The 21,699-nt window shown below is 38.5% G+C and overlaps 1 protein-coding gene across 1 annotated transcript in view; it reads right to left on the minus strand.

Annotated features, from left to right (window-relative positions):
• Nucleotides 1-21,699, minus strand: part of RFTN2 (raftlin family member 2) — a 77,353-nt gene that overhangs the window by 45,811 nt on the left and 9,843 nt on the right. The window contains exons 2-4 of the mRNA XM_082467195.1: nt 7,786-7,969; nt 6,130-6,244; nt 1,811-2,090 (exon numbers count right to left, since the gene is read on the minus strand). Of these exons, the coding sequence (XP_082323321.1) occupies nt 1,811-2,090; nt 6,130-6,244; nt 7,786-7,969 (579 nt within the window). The remainder of the gene's footprint in view (nt 1-1,810; nt 2,091-6,129; nt 6,245-7,785; nt 7,970-21,699) is intronic.

Genomic DNA, 21,699 nt, shown 5'->3' on the forward strand with positions numbered 1-21,699 from the left:
TGTTAGGGGTATGTGTGTTATGTGTGTTTTTCTGGGTGAGTCTCCATGGATTTCACCAGACTCTTCAAGAGATCTTTTGTTGGTCTCCCCCCAGCCCCTATCGCTATCGCTCTCACTCCCACCCCCCAGCACCAAAAGTTAAGAACCAACCACTGCCATAGAAAAGTTATCAAAAAGTATAGGGTTTTAAAATAAATAGATAGCAGACTCTAAAGACTGATAATTAAATTAAGTAGCATACTGGATTTGAAACTTAAAAGACTTGAAACAGACACCTGATCTAATCAAAGTTAGGATGGGAACCAGCAGGAGTTTAAAGGTAGCTGTGGGTGGAATATAGTGGGTAGCTCTCTGGCCACAACTCCAACAGCTCTAACATTCCTAAATTCACATTCCTAAATTTTGCACACTGCAGGAAAAACAGGGTGGTTGTTAGCTAGGGAACTGGTAAAAAAAATGGGAGGGTGTTGGTGGTGGTGAGGTGGTGAGATGATGAGTTGGGAAATGCTCTGGGTCCTTTCTTAAGGAGGCTGTGTTGACCGTGGTCCAATGGGTCTCTGCCATGCACGAATATTGAGCAATCTCACTACAACCCAGAAAGCCGATGCCACCAGTGTGTGTGGCCTTAGCACCAACACTGATCAAAGGATCAGTTAATAGTAGCTAACTTAATAAAGAGTCTATTCTGTGCCAGGCACTGGGCTAAGCACTTTGTAGACATCTCGTGTCTACTTCTCACAACAACACCCTTTCTATTAAAGACACTGAGGCAGTCTGGCTGCAGACTCTTAACTCTAAGGTGTACATAGTCTTTGATTTTCTTTATTAGTGCTTTTTAAAGCGTGCCCGTAAACGTATCAGAAAACTTAGAACAGTCTGAAATACATTAAAAAATACTCTCAACTTCTTGGAAGACTTGCTAGCTGCAAAGAAGAATAAAACTATTGTTTAAAGTTATTTAAGAATGCAGGCACGGGCTTCCCTGGCGGCGCATTGGTTAAGAATCTACCTGTCAATATGGGGGACGTGGGGTTTGAGCCCTGGTCCGGGAGGATCCCATGTGCTGCAGAGCAGCTAGGCCCGTGCGCCACAACTACTGAGCCTGTGCTCTAGAGCCCGCAAGTCACAACTACTGAAGCCCGCGTGGCTAGACCCCGTGCTCTGCAACGGGAGAAGCCACTGCAATGAGAGGCCCGCACGCCGCAGCGAGGAGTGGCCCCTTTTCGCCGCAACTGGAGAGGGCTCGCGTGCAGCAACGAAGACCCAATGCAGCCAAAAATAAATTAAAAAAGAAAAAAAAAGAATGCAGGCACTATTGTTATATTAATTGTTTCATCATGATGTGCATTTTAATATTCTAACTGGTGATCAAAGAAAGCCAATTAACTTCAAAGGTGAGAAGCACCCATGAAATGGGAAAGGCCAAAACTAAAATTCTCACACACTGTTTATAGGGAGAAACATAAATCAGAACAGCTTTCTTTACAGAATCACTTTTTTGGTATCCATGCACAGCCTCCATTTTACAGAGGAGTTGGTGTATGACTAAATGGGAACCAATTTTCAACACAAAGTTTCGTTATGTGGATGGTGGTGTATGACCATGCTAGGGATAACTGTTTGGAAAACTGCCCTACCTTATTCCAGGTGTAATAATTAAAAAAAATCAAGACAAGTTTATACTAGTTTTTTCATCTTTATAATCATTAGAGATTTAATTTGCCTCATATTTGTTAAAAAACCCTCAAAAACATACTTTTGCTAAATTTAAACGAATATACACCCTATTTCTACTCATCTTGTCTGTTACCTTCTCCCTTTCTTGATTTAGAGAAACTGGGGCTGCCATCTCGTTCCATTTGACATTGTCCGCTTTCATGATGTAGTTCTTCCTCAATTCCACTTTCAGATGATTGCCCACTTAATGTTCCTTCATTCCAAATTTTACAGTTTTCCTCTGAACTGTGTCTCACATGTAGTGCTGATTCTGTATCTCCATCATGGTTGGTTCCATTGCAGAATTTAAGTGGTGGACAGTGCTGTGATATGAATCCAACAAATTTCATTCCTCTTTTAGCACCTCCATTAATCTGAGGTTTAAAAAGACATGGTAGAACAAAACATAAACTTCATTTGCATTAATTGCTTTATCAATTAACCTTCAGGCTTATTAAGGAAATCCATTAGAAAAGGAGTAAATCGACCAGTAAAGACCCATTCATAAACAAATTAATGACCTCTAATATAGCACCAATCCTAAGACCATGTCACACTATGTTTGTGGTTTCTTCAAACAGAAATGATACACTTTAGAAACTGTGAAAACAAGAATTATATTTTCGGGACTTCCCTGGTGGTCCAGTGGTGAAGACTCTGCACTCCCAATGCAGGTTTGATCCCTGGTTGGGGAACTAAGATCCCACATACTGCAACTAAGCCCGCATGTGCCGCAACTAGAGAAGCCTGCGCTGCAATGAAGAGCCCGCGTGCCGCAACCAAGACCCAGCACAGCCAAAATAAATAAATAAACAAACAAACAAATAAGTAAATTAATTACTTAATTTAAAAATTATATTTTCTCCAAGAGGTTACTATTTGGGAAGAACTAATAATTCCATAGCATGATTTTTGCAGCCCTGTTAACAATGGTTTCTCTAGTTGAAGCAAAATTTAAAACTATCCCAAGAAATCCTCAAAAATAACATTACCGACCTCTCCCTATTCCCCAGGGAGGGGGGCAGAGTTCTTGAGGCGCTAGGCTACTGTGTTCCCTCTTTGCCTGGCAAAGAAATAAAGCCATTCTTTCTTTCTCCTCCATAAAAAAAAAAAAAAAAAATTACCAAATACATCTTAATAATAAAGAAGAGACATTAATTTAAAAGCAGAAAACATACAGCCTTGTTTGCTTGTGTGTAAAGAAAACTGTTAAAAGACTAATTCTTGACAAATGCGTACATATAATGCGTAAGCCCAAATCAGAAGTTTCTGATTTGCTTATATCTTGGTACTATTATCTCCTTTCTGGGCCAAATACACATGATTAGATTCAGTCCTATCAGTTAAAGACTAGGGTTCAGAAGCACATGAAATAATGCCAGTGAAATAATTTGAGACCCTAAGAGTGGTTATTTTCATGCTCAACACTTTTCTCTTTCTCTGCTTTTGCATCATTTCTTTGTTCTTTTTGTGTCCACGTCTTTCTCCTGTGTTAAGCTGACGATTCTTCTGAGGGCAGGTACTATCTTACTCACTTTTGTGTTGCAATGTTTTGTACCTATAGGTGCTCTATAAGTACTCGTTAAATAAGTTAAAATGAAGAAATAGCAACATCTTTTATACGGCCACTGTTTTAAAGATTTTAAATGTTTTAAATTCACCTGGGAGGCGAAGAAAGAGTTATGATGGAGGTTGCAAGTGCAAACGTCTATAGTCAGAAATAAAATGGAATGAAAAAGGCCAGGAAGAAGCGGGGTGAAACCAGACAGCAATGGAGGCTGCTGTAACTTAGCTGAGACGGACAGAGGGTGTGGGTGTATGGAGCTAGGACAAACACTGCTGGCACAATATCGTTTACTCCTATAAATTAACACATTAAGACTGTGACAGTGCAAGAAGCCTTAAAAATAACCATAAATTGTCCTTTATATCAGGTTTCCCGGGAGAGGAGAAGGAGGTGGTGAGGAGGCAGGTAGAAACTGGTAAATTTAATGTCAGTGCTTTCTCTAGGTCTTATTCGTTGATTTGGGTGAAAAATTGCAGAAGACTTTCTCTATTACTAAAAAGTTTTAGTAATGGAAAAACTGGAAAAGCTGGTATCATATAGTGTATTACTGTCTTTTCCGTTTTTTAAGTTGCAAGATTGATGTTTTTCATGTGATTTTTATTTTAAAATCCTGGGGAAAACACTTGTAAATCTAAATTTAAAAAAAGAGCAAACATTGACATAATGTTAAAATGACTTAAAATCTAGCGGTTTAACAATCAACTCTTTATATAAGGCAGCCGTTCAAAAATAATATTTGGCACTCATCTATTGCTCTTGTTCATATACGGGGCAATGTTCAAATATTTCACGTGCTATTTTTCCTGAAGCTTTTCTCTTCATAAAATAACCCCATTACTTTAATTGCTGAAATAATAGTACTTTCCTGTTTAAATAGACCTTTGTGTCCAGGAAGTCAAATACAAAACAAATGCTCTCATGATGATCTATTAAGACTAAATTAGCAGTTAGATTTTTGTTTCTGGAGTGGATTTATTCCCAGAAAAAAAATTTTTTTTCCCAGAATAGTAGTAGTAAATAGTATGTGTACCTTGTTTATAAAAATCTAGTGTCAAAGACTGTTCCTGAAAAACCTTATTGAATGGTTACTTTATATCTAAATGGGAAGTATCATTGGCAGCTCTAACTGGCTAAACACAAACCACAGATAATCTTACACACACGGTCATTTAAAGCTTGGGAAAAACAGAAACAGCGAACAAATTTCACAGTTTCTTATTTGACAGGAAATACCTTAGGTTTTTGGCAGTATTCATTTAAATAAAAGCTAAGCCTTACACATATGTCAATGCAACTAAAATTTAAAAAAACACCCAAACTTTCACCATCAAATCCTGTCAATTTAGAATACTTATGAATGTACAACTCTTTTTTTTTGGTTTTAATCAATATACATATAGTGTTCAATTTTTCATTTAAGGTTCAATTAAGTTATATTGAATAGACGTTTTTCTCTCAACAGTTAAGATAGTTGTCATGTTCAATGCCCATAAAATAGTCTATCATATTGATGGACCATTGCTTCCTTCTCAGTTTTCCACTTGTTGAGAATTTGGCCCCTATTCACTGTTGATTAAAATATCTTTGTATAAACATGATTTTTCCCTTTTCAATTAATTTCTTGGAATAGATTCCTAAAGAGGAAATTACTGGGTCACAAAATAAAACAAGATTTATGACTTTTATTGCCAAACTGGTATTCAGAAACACTGTACTAATTTATTACAATGTCAATTGCATTGTATGTGAATGTATATGAATGTTCTTAAAGTTCTTTCCAACATTGAATTTAATATTTTCAATTTAATTTCTCAGTTAATACTGGTAAGTTATTACTTCTCAGTTTTTATTTACATTAAAAATTATTAGTTAGGTTGAACCTTTTGCCAAAATGTCTCTTTATTATTTGTGTTTCCTTTCTGTCCATGGATTCTGTCTGTCCATTCAAGACTGAATATAGGGCTTCCCTGGTGGGGCAGTGGTTGAGAATCTGCCTGCCAATGCAGGGGACACGGGTTCGAGCCCTGGTCTGGGAAGATCCCACATGCCGCGGAGCAACTAGGCCCGTGAGCCACAACTACTGAGCCTGAGCGTCTGGAGCCTGTGCTCCGCAACAAGAGAGGCCGCGATAGTGAGAGGCTCGCGCACCGCGATGAAGAGTGGCCCCCGCTTGCCGCAACTAGAGAAAGCCCTTGCACAGAAACGAAGACTCAACACAGCCAAAAATAAATTAAAAAAAAAAAAAAAGACTGAATATACTTTCATGCGTTTGTATTCATTTCATATATATTCAGAAAATGAAGCTTCCATAAGACACATTTGCTGCAGATGTCCCGATTCTTTTTTTTCCTAGTATACAAATCTTTATATATTCAAACTCAAATTACTCAATCTATTCATAATTAAATATGTCCACTCTTTCATTTTCTTTCAGATTTTTTGCACTTGAAAAAATTACCTCTTTATCTCATGTGAAAAGTGTGGAGTCTATTTACTATAGAACAATTGCTCATTTTCCCAGCAGCACTTACGAAGTAATGGTTGTTCCCCCATTTTGTTTCATCAGGTTTGTTATGAAACTTCTTATATATGTAGAAATCTATTTCAGGCATTTCCATTCTGTTTCACTGGCCTGTATTTCTGTTTTTAACTCTACAATTTGGTACCTGTGCTTCAATTTGTTTTAAATTCTGGTAGACTAAGTCACCTATCATTTTCCTGTTCTTTTTAAAGTAGGAAAGGAAATTGATGAAGAAGAAATATGAAATATTTCTCAATATTTCTCAATATCCATGAAAGAAGAAATATTTCTCAATATCCCATGAAAAAATGTATACTTTTAGTACCTTTTCTATCAGTTCTTTTGCTACGTCATTTGTTTGTGTCTCAAAAGTTAGAGGACATTCCTCAATCACAAGCCTTGGGCGTCTTTGTCCACTGGGTGCTGTCGAATGCTTCGTGCTGTAACAAAGAATATGTTTATGGTTGGAAGCCAATTGCTGATTTTCAGCTAATATGCTCATGTGAAAATGAGTGAGAAACTCACAAATAAGTTCAAGGCAATCCTTTTTCTTTGTTATTTCGACCCTAATGGCTGTCTTCTTATGTAAAAATATTAGAAAAACACAATAACTTCTATTAATTTAGATTTCCTTAATTAAAACCTCTATTAATTTAATTTCTAATTTAACATGAAAGAAAAGTTCCACGTCTGTTGTTTTGATAAGTTATGAGAAATGATTTTAGATCACTGTTATACCTCATTATTGTACAAAAGCACAAGTAACAATCCTATTTAAGTGCAGATAAATATTGTCCTGTCTTTTTCCTTTTTCTTCTTTTCTGATCTTCACCCCTTGATTATTAGCCCTGGCAGGGCACTGCTAAATCTATTTGAAGTAATGCGAAAAGAGAAAAATAATTTATCCATGGTTTGTAAGATTTGTAATTAGGACATAAGTGTTGCTATGGTGTGGTAAATGGCATATTTACTTAGTAATGCTTGAACTAGTAAATATCTGATGAGGTGCCCTGTCATGGTGAAAGCTGCTTGTGTACATGCCCTCTCAGACATGTGTAGGCGGGCAGTTAGTTACTCAGTAGCAGACAGTGTCCCTAAAAAGCACATCTGGGATTTTTTAAAGCCTCTTCTTTTTTTCCCAGTTTTCCTGTTTTCTCTCTTTTCCCTTCTCAGCTTAGCCCTTTCATAGTTAAAATCGCTCTAAAGAGAAAACACAGTTTTTACCCTGGTCTTTGAGATGATTTTGATACAGTTGAAGAGTTGTGTAAAAAAAATTTAGTGTGCTAATCAAAGACATTGGTCTGGTTATTTTCATTCTTCATTGGAAGGAGTAACAGTATTTTGAATATTATGAAACATACAAGCTTGGTTGGCAAAAACGTTTGTAGTATTGTTTGGAAAAACAGCTATTAAAAAAGAACCTAAAATGGATGGCTTTCTGGCTTTCCCATCCTATTTTTTGGAAAAAGCTGTTAAGAGATCTATCCAGTTTGTGAGAACTTGGCATGTAGGCCTTTTGGCTGTAAAAGTTTTGGAAGTTAAAGATAGTTTCTGTTGCCATTATTAATAAAACAATACAGGACAGTTCAAAAAAATGCTCAGTGAAAGTGGACTTGTTCAGTCAGCCCTTTTAGCCCAGTGATAGGATGTAGCTAATTGATACCCCCTCATCTGCTGAAGTTGCTATACCAGCTTTCAGGTGCTTCTTGAGTCTATTTTCCTTTCCCTTTTTTCATTGACATCCTTACCTAGGACCTGTTTGTCTGCAAGGGGCTAAATCTATGAGAAGTTTTAAGGAAGGAGATTTAAGTTTCCTTCTCCTAATCAAGGTTCAACTGCTGGAAAATGTGCCTTAAGCCAAAACCCCTAATTATCCTTTATTCTCCATCACTTTGTTCAAACTTGCTTTCCTTTTAGCCAAAGAAAACTGTCTCTCTCAACAGCTTCTTAGTATGACAGTTTTCTGGAGCGTCAGGCTTACCTTAATTTCAAGCGCGATAGCACCACCCTGTATAGGTAACTTGCAGGCAGGTGTTTTTGCTGCCCAACAGGTTGTATAACAGGATGAATAGCCCCAACAATATATCCTTTAAGATAGTAGTCTTCCACTTTTGTTACTATATCCAGAATTGAATTTATCTTGATTACTTCTGGGTTTGGCGAAGCTGAAATATCAAATGCAAAGAGAGATTTGCACATTCATAAAGTTGAATTACATATTATTTCTATCTACGTATGATAATACTAATGAATAGGAAACATATCCATATGATTTAATCTCAAATAAAGTTATACTAACAGGTATTATATATTTTCTAATTTAATTTCAGAAAAAGCAAAAGTAATCTTAGCAGCTGGCAGATATATAGTATTACCAATATGTCTTAAAGTAGAAATACAATGCCCTATATATATTTTTCAAATAAGGCAGTTTTATTTTATTTATTTATTTATTTATTTATTTAAAGACACATTTTAATTTTTTTATTATTTTAAAAATATTTTATTTATTTTTGGCTCTGTTGGGTCTTCATTGCTGCACGATGGGCTTTCTCTAGTTGTGGTGAGCAGGGGCTACTCTTCGTTGCAGTGCACAGGTTTCTCATTGCGGTGGCTTCTCTTGCTGTGGAGCACGGGCTCTAGGTGTGTGGGCTTCAGTAGTTGCAGCATGTGGGCTCAGTAGTTGCGGCATGCAGGCTCTAGGGCACACGGGCTCAGTAGTAGTGGCTCGTGGGCTTAGTTGCTCCGCAGCATGTGGGATCTTCCCGGACCAGGGATTGAACCCATGTCCCCTGCATTGGCAGGCGGATTCTTAACCACTGCGCCACCAAGGAAGTCCCTGTCAAGTGCTTTCTTATTTCTAATTACATTTCAAAAACATCGTGTTTTAAGTTTCTCTGGGAAACTAAAAATATGGTTTCTTATGGCACTTATATAAATACTTGAGTAAAGAAATTGAAAAAGTAAAGGCAACCAGAAGTTCTTCTTAATAAGTAAAAATTCTAAATACACAGGAAATTTAAACGCAAAATTGATATGCAGTTGAAACATTCCTTTGAAGCAGGGCAAATCTGTAGAAACTATAGAATAGTACAATCTGTGTAGTTTTTAGTAAAAGGAAAAGGGTGTGTTATATGGGAAAATGAATGTTCTAGCAGTATTAATTTTAAAAACAACTTCATTTTCTGTGACAATATTTCTCATTTTCTGGAAAACAACCAAGACTTAATAACTAGAAATGGAGCTGCAGTTTGGCTATCTCTTGAATAACAAAACATATGAAATGAACTCCAGGTAGGGGCAGTGCTGGCTGTTGGCCTTCTGTCAGTGTGGTCAGTGCTGTCCAGCAAATAGCTGCTGTTAATTGCCCAAACACAGGAAGTAGGTTAAGAAGCAGACAAGGAAGAAGGGTCAGAGGAAATCCCTACCTCCTCTTACATTAATATCCACGTGATGGAACAGAAATCCACCACTTGGATTCACATGGGTTCATGCCAACTTCTCAAGTGAAAATAAAGCACTCAAAGAAAAGTTATATAAACCAGCATGAATCCATTTACTCAAATTTTCATCCTCTTTTGGATTTAAACTAATCTACAATATATTTTCATCATTATGAATAGGAATGAAAACAAAGAGACTGATCCTGGGTTTGGAAGAAACAGCTGGATTTCATTGCAAAATGACCCAGTTCTGCACGGTTGTGTGGCAATCACTCCGTGATTCATTTGGTCTTACTTTTTTAGTATTTTAACTATTAACCCTGATTTCCAAACAAAGGAACTAAAAAACCATAAACTAGAATAAACTGTTAAGACTAAGGAATGAAACATAACCTAAACTTATTTTTAGAACTATATACTAATCCTACAAAAATTTAAAGAAAATTTCCATCTTTTAATGAATCTCATTGCTTATTGTAGAAAATGGAAATGCTTAGCATGATACAAAAGAACCTTCATAGTCTGGCCTCTGTCTACTTATTCAGCTTTCACTCTTGTCATCCTTTTTCTTGTACATCTCGCTTTGGCAGGACTGAACCACGGGAGTTCCTGAGGCTGGCACACTGTTTCATGTTGTCAGAACTTCGTTTCCTTTCCTGCTCCCCAAGTTGAGTAAATCATTCCTTCCTCTGTGCTGTGCATTCTACTAGTTCCCTTATCAATCTGTATTATAGATACTTGTTTATGTGTTTGTCTCTGCTGTTAGACTGAGAATTCCTTAAGGGCATAAAACCAGAATCACTTACCATAAGTAGAAAATTACATAAGAATAAATACAACAAAAAGAAAATACTTATCAAATTCTAGCTGGATACTGTTATCTGCCAAGGACTGAGCCACAGCCCCGCTCTCTCTTTGTTGAAAGGGAGAATTAGCCATTAGAGAGGTGTTAAAGACATAGTAACTCCAAACTGATTAGAAGGCTTAAAAAGAACTGAAAAGGGCACAGCTTTCTGACTATGAGATTCAATGTTATTAGTTCTGTATTTGTGTGTACAACTTAAAAGCATCTCAGGTCTAGTGCTAAGTCTTTTGGTAGAGGCTTGGAACCCCTACTGGGATAGAAGTAGCAAGGACACAGTGATGGCAGCAAGGGGTACAGATGACATCAGAGGGAATAAAATGAATTATAAAACTAGATAAAAGAACTGTAAAAACTTTACAGCCTGAGGTCTCTTAAAGGACTATCTACACTTCATTGGTCCGATTGATAGTGATAATGAAATCATTCCCTCCGTTCTGTTCTATTGTTTCTTTGTTGTAAAACAAAGGTAGAATTTTGTAACACGTTAAATAGAATCACAAGAAGATAGTTATAACAGAAGGACATTGGTGCTTAAAGAGGTTCCTGTTCAGGTAGAGAATGTATTTCTAAGGAACACCTTGTTCTCTGGTGATGTCAGAGAAATTTTGTGTCAGTGGAACAAATCCAGCTTTTCTAGTCTAATCTACATCCTCTTGCACTCTCAATAAAGTAAGGTTATTGTCTTGAGTTCAATGCAAAAGAAATGTTAATGCCTGAAACACACAAAGACACACACACACAGAAGTTTTGAGAGGAATTACAAACTGAGAAATCCAGGAAAGTTACAAAGGGAGAAAAAAAAATTGTACATCAGTACTAATAAGCATATCTTACACATAAGTTTTTGTAAAGATCATGTCATTTTGGGCTCAGTGCTTTACATTAATTATTCAACTGTCTCAAATGAGCATGTTCTTCTATTGGAGGTCTGTGTCTTTCGATAAATAGCACTCGGCATAGACATGACAATTATGATAAGTGCTTGAAAAATACTTGTTAAAGGACCAAATGAATGAAAAATTGGTTGTAACATTAACATATTCAGTGAACAGAGCTCCAGGGTGCTCATGGAGCAGCAGTTTAGAAAATAGACTCTAGGGGGAATTCCCTGGTGGTCCAGTGGTTAGGACTCCTCGCTTTCACTGCTGAGGGCCGGGGTTCAATCCCCGGTCGGGGAGCTAAGATCCCACAAGCCAAAAAAAAAAAAAAAGACCTTCGGACCAGAATGCCTGGATGCAAATCCCAGTTCTGCCACTTACTAGCCTGGCAAGGTACTTTGCACCCACGTGCCTCAGTTTCCTCATCTTCAAGGTAAGAATGATAATAGAGTCTACTCTATAGGGTCGTTAGGATTAAATAAATTTATATGTGCTCCTAGAAAGTATCTGGCATGTAGCATGTGCTATACAACTATTGGTTGCTTTGTTAAAGTCCTCCCCTGTGGAATGAGAGGCAGCACACTATTCTAAGAGCATTAGGATCTGGAAGCAAATCACCTGGGCTCAACTCATGCCATTTACTAGATCTGGAACAAGTTAATTTGCCTTTCTGAGACAGGGACAAACAATGGTATTAACTTCATAGAGATGCTTTGATAGTAATTGTAAAGCATGAGCCCAGGACCTGGTACAAAGTAAACATTCAAATATCAGTGATGTGCCTGTCTGTTGGTGGCCCAGCTTAGAAAGACAGTTTCGAATGAAGTTGCCCTCAGAGATGTCATTTTTGGTTTAAAAAAATCTCCAGGAAGATCATTGTAGAGATCTGGATTTATTCCAAAAGCCCAGCCTGGCTCCCCATCTGTAGAATTCTGTATCAGAGGCCCCTAACTCATGCTCTAGATCTCAGGTCCCTAACTCACCCTATAGATTAGGTGTCCCCCTCCCCCGCCCCCACCAACTCACTCCAAATAACAGTCCCTAACTCACGCTGATCTGCTCCATTGAGTCCCAGACTCAAATGTCCAAAGGTATCAGCCCGATAAAACAAGGAAAGGGGCTGTGCTGAAGGAGGGACCTGGGGAAGACTTAATACCTCATCCAAGAGTGCAGCAGCCCTGGTCCAGTGCTGCCATGTGGTCATGTGGGCCCAGTGTTGCTGGATCTTCTATTTTTTTAAGAAAACCCCCAAATCCAGATTCTTATGTAATATCTCCCAACTTTAAAAAGTGACAGTTAATTCAAATATCTTAACACTATACACACCAAGCGAGACCTGTCTAAAGGCTGAATATGGCGCATGTCTTGTTGGTTTGCAGCTTCTCCTCTGGGTCGCCCCAGGGATTCTGCAGACCAGAGCCTGCCCAGGTCCAGGCCAGGCCACCCAGACCATCTTAGACAGTGTTCAGCATCCTAGGACACAGAAAGTGATCCAAATCTTCCTCATTAGTGGGGACAGGAGGATGATGGTGATAGGAGGGCTGGGGTTCATTCTGTTGACAAATTGTCCTTCTTATCCTACATTGTGATTTATTTTAAACATGCCAGTGTCATTCAAGAAAGGTAAACCTAGGAGCAAGGAAAGGTGAAATAAATCTGGGAATTTTGTTGAGAACTTCCCTTCAGGTAATCCCCTCGATTCTTAATAATGTTTTAAACTGTGCTGAAAAGAGACTGGCAGCCTGATTCAGCTTAGAGAGGTGAGGAAGGGGCAAGCTGTGCACGCAGAGTGAGGCATTTTCATCAGCGCTCACCAGAGTGAATAATTATGTCTCCACGATAGGCTTGGTGTTTGAAGCCAAGCCTTTGATTTGATGTCCTTACACTGGGGCAGTAATATCAGAGACTCTATTACTTTTTAAACACAGGAAATTAGGGGGGAGGTGTGGTTGTTTTGGCTAGAACTGAACAGCACAGGCAGTTAGCAGCAGCTGCAAGCCATCTTGCTCTTCTTAGCTCCCCAACCGCTGAGAGTTCCTTGGGAGAAGGAACAAATGGTGTTGTTGACAGCGTTAATGGGTGGGGTTGGTTGCCGTTCAATCAATGCTACACGATTTGTAAAAGCTTTATTACACCTTACAAGGCTATTGTGAAGAACTGGTGAAGGAAAGTATTTTGCAGCTGCTTTGAAAACTATATACATGCAGAGTGGACTTTTCTGATTAAAACTGAAACGTGCTGAAGGTTAAGCAAGTCTATCATTTATCCTCATAGTTTCCAAAATAAAATATCAGTATAGTTTTTTATGGTCCTTTGCTTAAAAGCTTCATAGACAAATATCGAATTTTAAAAATAGAGGGCTTCCCTGGTGGCGCAGTGGTTGAGAATCCGCCTGCCAATGCAGGGGACGCGGGTTCAAGCCCTGGTTCGGGAAGATCCCACATGCCACGAGCGGCTAGGCCCGTGCGCCACAGCTGCTGAGCCTGCACTCTAGAGCCTGCAAGCCACAACTACTGAGTCTGCAAGCCACGGCTGCTGAAGCCCGCACTCCTAGAGCCCGTGCTCTACAAGAGAGGCCACCGCAATGAGAAGCCCGCGCACCACAGCGGGGAGTAGCCCCTGCTCCCCGCAACTGGAGAGGGCCTGCGCGCAGCAACGAAGACCGAACACAGCCAAAAATAAATAAACAAATAAATTTATAAAAAAAAAAAAAATAGAAAAAAGTCACATTCTAGTAAAAAGCTAAGAACTTACTCAATGCCAAAAGGTTTGCTCTGATGATGTAACGCTATGAAAACAGTCCAAGACATGTATATGTTCTTTCCACCAATTTACTTCTGAAGATTGGTATGTATTTTTGAAATATTTATGAAACATTGTTTCCTCAGATAAAAGCACGATGTACAAACACTGGCAAGCAATTTTACCATATTTTCAAAAGGGAACAGACGGTCAAACTCCATATTATATCTAGCAATTATAGTAAAAAATAATAAGTAACATATACCAAGTACATATTTTGCGCCAGGCACTATGCAAAGTGCTTTACATGCCTAACCTTAATTAGCCCTTACAAAAACTCCACAAGGCAGATATTATCATTATTCTCAGATGAGGAAACTCAGGAAGAGAGAGATTTGATAACTTGCCCAAATTGTTAGTGAACGGTAAGGCTGTAATTGAACCAGACAGAATGACTCCAGAGCCAGTACATCCGAGCACCGACAGGAAAGTAAAGCTTCATTGATTTGCATCACTGTTAATTCAGAATTTGTGAAAATTCAGACATGAGCTGAGCTAAAGCTTTTGACTACTATAAATTGTTAATCAATCTAATGTACAGATATTAAAAGGAGTATCTGGTTTACTCTGCTTATCAAAATGTTTTAAGTTACTTAGAAAGATAAACTACTATATAAATAACGTCCAAATGACATAACATTTTATGTTTTCAATAAAGGTGCCATCTTTGTAGTCACTCATTAATATATTTAATTGAAGTAATACAACTCTGGTTTTGAAATGCACTCAAACTCCAAGGGACGACAGAGCTCATTATTACAGGCAGATATGCGAAAGATCGCATTATGACCATTAAAACTCCTGCAGCCTTGTGTTTCACCGCTGCCTCCTGCATGTGCTGCACTCTGCCTGTTCGGTTTTACTTGTAGTTCCCAGACAAACCATGAGATTTTCTCTCATTTCTGAGTCTGTACAGCTTGTCTTTCAGCCTTGTTTGCCTTACCCACACTTCCTTACTCAGCCTTTTTTTTTTAACCTTTAAAAACATCTTGTGTGGGGGTAGAAATGTAACATACAAACGGGGTGCACAGAACATACTTAAAACTGCCAGCATTTGGTAACCACCATCCATTCAAAAAGCAGAAAATGGCGGGCACGCCAGAAGCCTCCCTTCCTGCCCGTTTCAATCACAATCCCCCTCTCCTGCTCTGTGCTACCTTGACTTTTTTTTTTTACCTTGACTTTTGTGGTCCTCACTCCTTGCTCTTTTTAGTTTACTATGCAAGAATGCAAGCAAACACTATAGTTCAGTTTTGCCAATTTTGGGAGCTTTATATAAATGGAATCATACAGTATTTTGTGTCTATTTTCTTTCACTGAACATTAAGGTCGTGAGATTAATCTTGGGCAGCTGGTGTAGTTGTAGTTTGTTCGTTTTCATTGCAGTATAGTAGAGGGCAGCAAAGTACTGCCTACGGCCTGTTTTGTTGCATATGGTATGTTGGCACTACACTGGCCGAGGTGAGTAGTTGTGACAGAGACCACACGGCTCACAAAGCCTAAAATATTTACTATCTGGCCCCTTTCAGGATAAGTTGGCTCACTTCTGCGGTATACTGTTGCATTGTATGAGTTTACCACAATTTATTTTTCCAGTCTCTTGTTCGTGGATTTCTGAGTTGTTCACACTTTTGGGGTTATTACAAATAGCACTTCTATCAACATTCTTGTATGTGCTGCATGGTGCACGCGTGTGCACGCTTCCACTGGGTATATGTATCTTCACTAACTAGGTAATGACAAAGCATTTGTTGTTTTTTCAAAATGGTTGTACCAATTTACCAACACCTGGTGTTAGCAGTCTTTTGACATTTTAGCCATTTTGGACGATTTGTAGTGGTTTCTCACTGTGGTTTTAACATGAATTTTTCCTGATTACTAATGAGGTTGAGCACGGTTTCATATGTCTATTGACCATTTAGATTTCCTGTCTCATCAGCCACCTGTCCAAGTTCCTTGTCCATTTTTCTATCGGGTTGTCTTTTCCTTTTTTGATTTTCAGTTGTATTTTGTATATTCTGGATATAAATCTTTGTCTAAGCCTCAGTCATTCTTTAGATCAGATGAGGTGGCACTTCTTTTAAGGAGTCTTTCTGGATCCCACCAGTCAGGTGGAGGTGCTCCTCTTTCTGCTTCTGTAACTCTCAGACTTCTAGCAAAGCTTGTGTCACAGCATGGAATGTCTGCACTGTAAATAGATGGTTATTCATCAGGGCTCCTCAGCAGGATGCTCACTAGGACGCAGGTTCACAGAAGTCAAGGACTAGACTTTATTCCTCACTCTGAGCTCAGTAGGTGCTCAGTAAGTGTTCGTTCAAAGAATAAATAGATGAATTGGGAGACTGGGATTGACATATATATGCTACTGACACTATGTATAAGACAGATAACTAATGAGAACCTACTGTATAGCACAGGGAACTCTACTCAATGCTCTGTGCTGACCTAAATGGGAAGGAAGTCCAAAAAAAGAGGGCATATATGTATACGTGTAGCTGATTCACTTTGCTGTACGGTAGAAACTAACACAACATTGTAAAGCAACTATACTCCAATAAAAATTTTAAAAAAAGAATAAATGTCCACCCAGATATAAGAAAAAACCCCAATATGACGTAGATTGCCAGTAGAAATGTATTTTCTCCCAACATCAATATTTATTTAAGTGGGTCAACTGTTTGCTATTTTCAGACATTCCCTACTCCCCCAGGTCAGAATGGGATCTTTCTTTCCCCCAACAGTCTGAAATTGTGAAGTTTTATTATTTGCCACAGCTACTGAGCCTGTGCTCTAGAGCCCGAGAGCCACAACTACTGAGCCCATGTGCCACAACTACTGAAGTCTGCTCGCCTAGAGCCCATGCTCTAGAGAAGCCACTGCAATGAGAAGCCTGCGCACCACAACGAAGAGTAGCCCCCGCTCGCCGCAACTAGAGAAAGCCTGCGTGCAGCAACGAAGGCCCAACACAGCCAAAAATAAATAAATAAAATAAATAAATAAATAAAAAATAAAGGAAAGTCCTTATGCAGTTTTTTTACCTGGTAGGAATTTGGGCTAGGCACCATGACAGAGATTATGTTGATGCTTGAGTAAATTTAGTCATCTTTATTATAAATTTCTTTTTACATAGCACTTTACATTTGAAAATCTTTTGACTGCTTGAGGAAATACTCAAGAACTTATTAGATTCAGACAGACATAGAAAATTTAGCTGGACTGACCTTCTTTCCTTCCTTCCCTCGTTTCTGATACTTTATTCATCTCTTGTTGATTTTTAAATGCATTCTCTTCAGTCAGTGCTGCATCTTCATTATTCTTGAAAGTTCTCTAGTATTTAAGATTACTGACCATTTCTTGCTTTTTGAAACCCTCCCTTTCCTTGTGTTCTCTGGTGCTATACAGTCGCAATTGTCCTCATTCTATTTCATTTTTGTTGAGTTGTCCTAAATATGGCTAAATATGCTTGATGATTCAGCCCAAGACACTTATGCTCTGCCCATATTCTCCTCTTTAAGACTTTATCTACTTCAATTCCTCCTGGAAGTCATCATCTCTGCCGTGCACCTGTAACTCTCTCTGCCAGGATGTTCCACAGCCACCTCACATGCAACGTGCCTGGAATGGAATTGCTGTTTCACCAACTGACTCCCTGTGGGACGCCCCCCATACTGTAAGAGGCATCATTATTTCCACAGTTACTCAGGCTCAGAACAGGGAAGTCATCTTGGATTCCTCATTCTTTCTGTCCCTTCATATCCAGCCAGCCACAGGCTAAGTCCCTCCTTGGTAATGTCTCTTACTTGTGCCTCCTACATCCTGTCCTTACTGCAGGTCCTCATCGTCATTAGCTTTGACCACTACAAGCAGTCTTCCAACTTTTCTCCTCACTTGCATCTCTCCCCAGTGCAATCTCACATTAATCTTCTAAAAATACTTCTCTGTATCTATCAGTTACTTGTTCAAAAGCCTTTACAGCTATTTATTCCCCATAGAATCAAGGAATCACTCCTTGATTCCTTGATTCCACTCCAAGTCAGAGCATTCTATACTCCATTTGTTTCCAACCTCATTTTCTGCTTTTCTCCTTTAAACACCCCCTTAGCTCACTTCTTTCTTTTTTAAATTAATTAATTAATTAATTGATTTTTGGCTGAGTTGGATCTTTGTTGCTGCACGCGGGCTTTCTCTAGTTGTGGCGAGCGGGGGCTACTTTTCATTGTGGTGCGTGGGCTTCTCATTGCGGTGGCTTCTCTTGTTGCAGAGCACGGGCTCTAGGTGGGCTTCAGTAGTTTTGGCACACGGGCTCAGTAGTTGTGGCTCGCGGGCTCTAGAGCGCAGGCTCGGTAGTTGTGGCACATGGGCTTAGCTGCTCCACAGCATGTGGGATCTTCCTGGACCAGGGATTGAACCTGTGTCCCCTGCATTCGCAGGCGGATCCTTAACCACTGCACCACCAGGGACGCCCCCTCACTTCTCCTTTCAATAGCCCTTGAAAGTACCTCAAACTCTTAATCTTTTTCTGATTATATAAACCCTATTTTTTTCTTCAGGTTCAGTTAAAGTCCTAATTTGAATTCCAACTTATCCTATTCAAAATTGATTTTTCCTTTTCCTGATACCTCCTGTATCTCGTATTGCAATTTTTCATTCATTACTTCAACACAACTTATTGGCCACTGGTCTTGTGCCAAACACTGTGCAAAACACAGCAGTGCAAAGGTGGATGTGGCATAGTTCTTGACCTTGAGGAGTTCATGAGCTTGTCCAGTTTGACCAATTAGAATATAAAATATTGGAGGGCAGAAACTATGTATTATTCCTTTTTGTGTTTTCACTACTTATCAGCATCTTCTACAGAATCCATACATCAATGTATTTATTACTGTAACAGTGATGGTAAAAGACAATGAGAGTTTCTTGTTCTCATAATAAGAAAGCAAGCTAGGGGCCAGGAAAATTTTACTCAATGTGTTTTACATGATTCTATTAGAAAGTCAAATAAGGAAGTTACCATCTGTCCTTCCGTTGGGTTTTTAATACTGTAGAAATTTCTTTTTAACCATAAAGCTATACATGCTCTAAAAATCCTTAAGGCCATGATTATTCAGATTGCTTTCTGGGATTGCACAAGAAGGTAAGCCAACCCTTCTGGATCATTTGCAGAGTTAATTTAACTTTTCACCAAGAAACTCTATAATGTACTCATATATATACTGACACACTCTCATACATACACATGTATAGATTACTATACAATAATCCAGAAAATTTATCACAAAAATTGTGCTGAAATCTCACTAGTGCGGTTAGTAGATCTGGCATAAAGCCAGGAGGGATAATAGTTAACTTTTATTAAATGCTTACTAAATGCCAGGTACCTTTTCAAGGAGATTATTTTGTATAATCTTCTTTAATCCTTAAAATAACTCTATTATGCAAGCACCATCAGAACCCCCATTTTATAGATGAGGAAACTGAGATACAGCAAAGTTTATAAACTTGCCAAGTTAGTGAGTGAAAGAGCCTAGATTCAGAACCCAGGAACTTGACTCCAGCGCCTTATGCGCTTAATGATTAGGCTATTATTTCTCCCGTAGAGATATATAAGTAATGGCTCAAAGTACCCACCCCCAAAAAGAAAAAAGTGTGGGAAAGGCACACACACACACACACACGCACACAGAGAATGGAACTAAATGGAAAATCAATAAATTGTTCAAGATAACTATAGCCACCATAACACAGGGCACTGGAAATTTCAAAGGGTCTCCTCTTGCCCCACTGGGACTTGACTCTCTGTCCCATGTCCTCTGTTTGGAAAAACAGAGGAAAACAAGGTAAGAGACAGGCTCTTCATGAGCACACACAGCTGTCACTAGACCAGTTTGTTTCCTGAAAGGTTGCTCACTGCACGTGGCCTCTGAGAGGCAAGAGATGCCACTATTTAGTAGTCCTCACAGCAACCCCAGGTCAGAATGGCCAGGACTAAACGAAGAAGGCTGGCATGTTTTAACCCCCATGTGACTCACTTCTCTATACACTGGAGGAATAGGTGGGCGTCAGAGACAACAGAGGAGAGGAAGGTGGTTTGTGGAGCTGGGCTGATACAGAGTCTTGGCTTCTGAGGCAGAGGCAAAGGCAAAGGCAAAGACAAAAACAAAACAAAACAAAAAACGTGGAAGAATTGTAGAGAAAAGGGACACCAGGAGACTGGGCCCCTGGACCAAATAGGAACCAGGTGCAACTTTAAAATACGTGCCTGCTTACTGAGTTAACATTTGTAAACTATGCCCATACTTAACACTTTATAGTGTAATACTCTATTACCTCCTCCAAACACCTAGAGTGGAAGGTAGAAATTTTACTCCTTTCACAGAGAGAAGGGCTTCTAATAATAATAAAACCAAAATGACTTCTGAAGAAAGTTGTAGATCTTTCTGATTCAAGGATGGCTGCATTTATACAAATTTGTTTGAGATTGCTAACATTGTTGGGAGGAAATAAATCAAAAAAAAATTCAAGCTACTTTAAAACCTATGGGGGTTGTGCAGCAAATCTTAAAGCACAGATCAAAATGGCTCTGGCCTAAACTTTATGAATAGACAAGGTTTTGAGGTTAAGGAAAATATGTGTTTGCATCCTGTGGATTTACAAAAACTTGTCCTAAAAGATAATTGACAAGGACAATCAATGGAGAAAACATAGGACCACATCACAAATATTTTCTCAAATGATGGTTTTTGAAAAAGTATAGAAAAAATTCATTTGAGTGGTTACTTCTCTGATTATCACCATTATCTTAATCTACTTTTAACTTTAATAATTAAAAAGAAAATTAAGAATATTGACATTTTCCCCTTTGGTAGTCTTAGCCTTAGGTAAAAATGGAAATGTAAATATGTTAAAAGTATAGGTACAGACTTTGTGCATGCCTCTGGAAGGGAGTTTGCTTGCTGGCTAGCTCAGTTTTTGACAAAGAAAAATGGGCTGCTCTTGCTTCTTGCACAAAGATGCACTGTTCACAGAGCAAACCAAAAAATGGAGAATTTGTGTTTAAGTTGAAAAGAAATTAATATCCAACATGATAATCTACTTAGCATAAATTTTCTATTAACTGATAAAACGTGCGGCTTATTAGAATTAAAAGCATAACTTTGTAATAAGAACTTAAAATACTGATATGTGGAAATTCTAACAGCAAGCAGGACACTCAATTTCATTTTTAATACCCTGTAATTAAAGATATATTTCTGCTTTTTAAAAACTCAGTTTTATCAATGCGATTGTACAGTAAAGTTTCCAAAAGAAGTGAGGTAAAGTATTTGTGAAGTTGAGCTGCCTCTGTCCCTTGCACAGGGCTGCCATCTGGGCTTGTTTATTTGTGTTTCCAACTTTCTGGAACAGGGAGTTTCTCTGTTAGGGACAGGGCAAGCAAAGGAAGTATCTTACAGAAGACTATCTTTTTTTCTGTATTTTCAAACTTCAAGTTTAGTTTGGTCAAAAATATCAAATGACTAGCACAATCACAACATTAACACAGTTGGAAACCTCAGAATTGTCTTAGCAAATACTCTTCCACATGATGCAAGTAATATTTCCTACATGCTACCTTCTTGTGCCTTTCAGATCTTTTTCAAAACACAAACTGTCATTAAGGCTAGAGCTATTTGGCTGGAAAGCGAACATTTTTCACGTGTCCTTCTACAAATAAGCATTTGATTTAAAAATGAAAGGATTATTTCCAAGCAGTTTTTCTAATTTTATAAAGTACATATGAGCCAAATTTACAAAAACCAAACAGAACAAAAATCTTTCAGAGTGTAATTAAGAAACAAAGCATTATTGTTAGATTGATTGTACAATCTGATTATGAGGAACAGTTTAAAAATCCACAAACCAACACTTAA

Source organism: Balaenoptera physalus (genome assembly GCF_965194825.1).
Source record: "Balaenoptera physalus genome assembly, chromosome: 6".
NCBI lineage: Eukaryota > Metazoa > Chordata > Mammalia > Artiodactyla > Balaenopteridae > Balaenoptera > Balaenoptera physalus.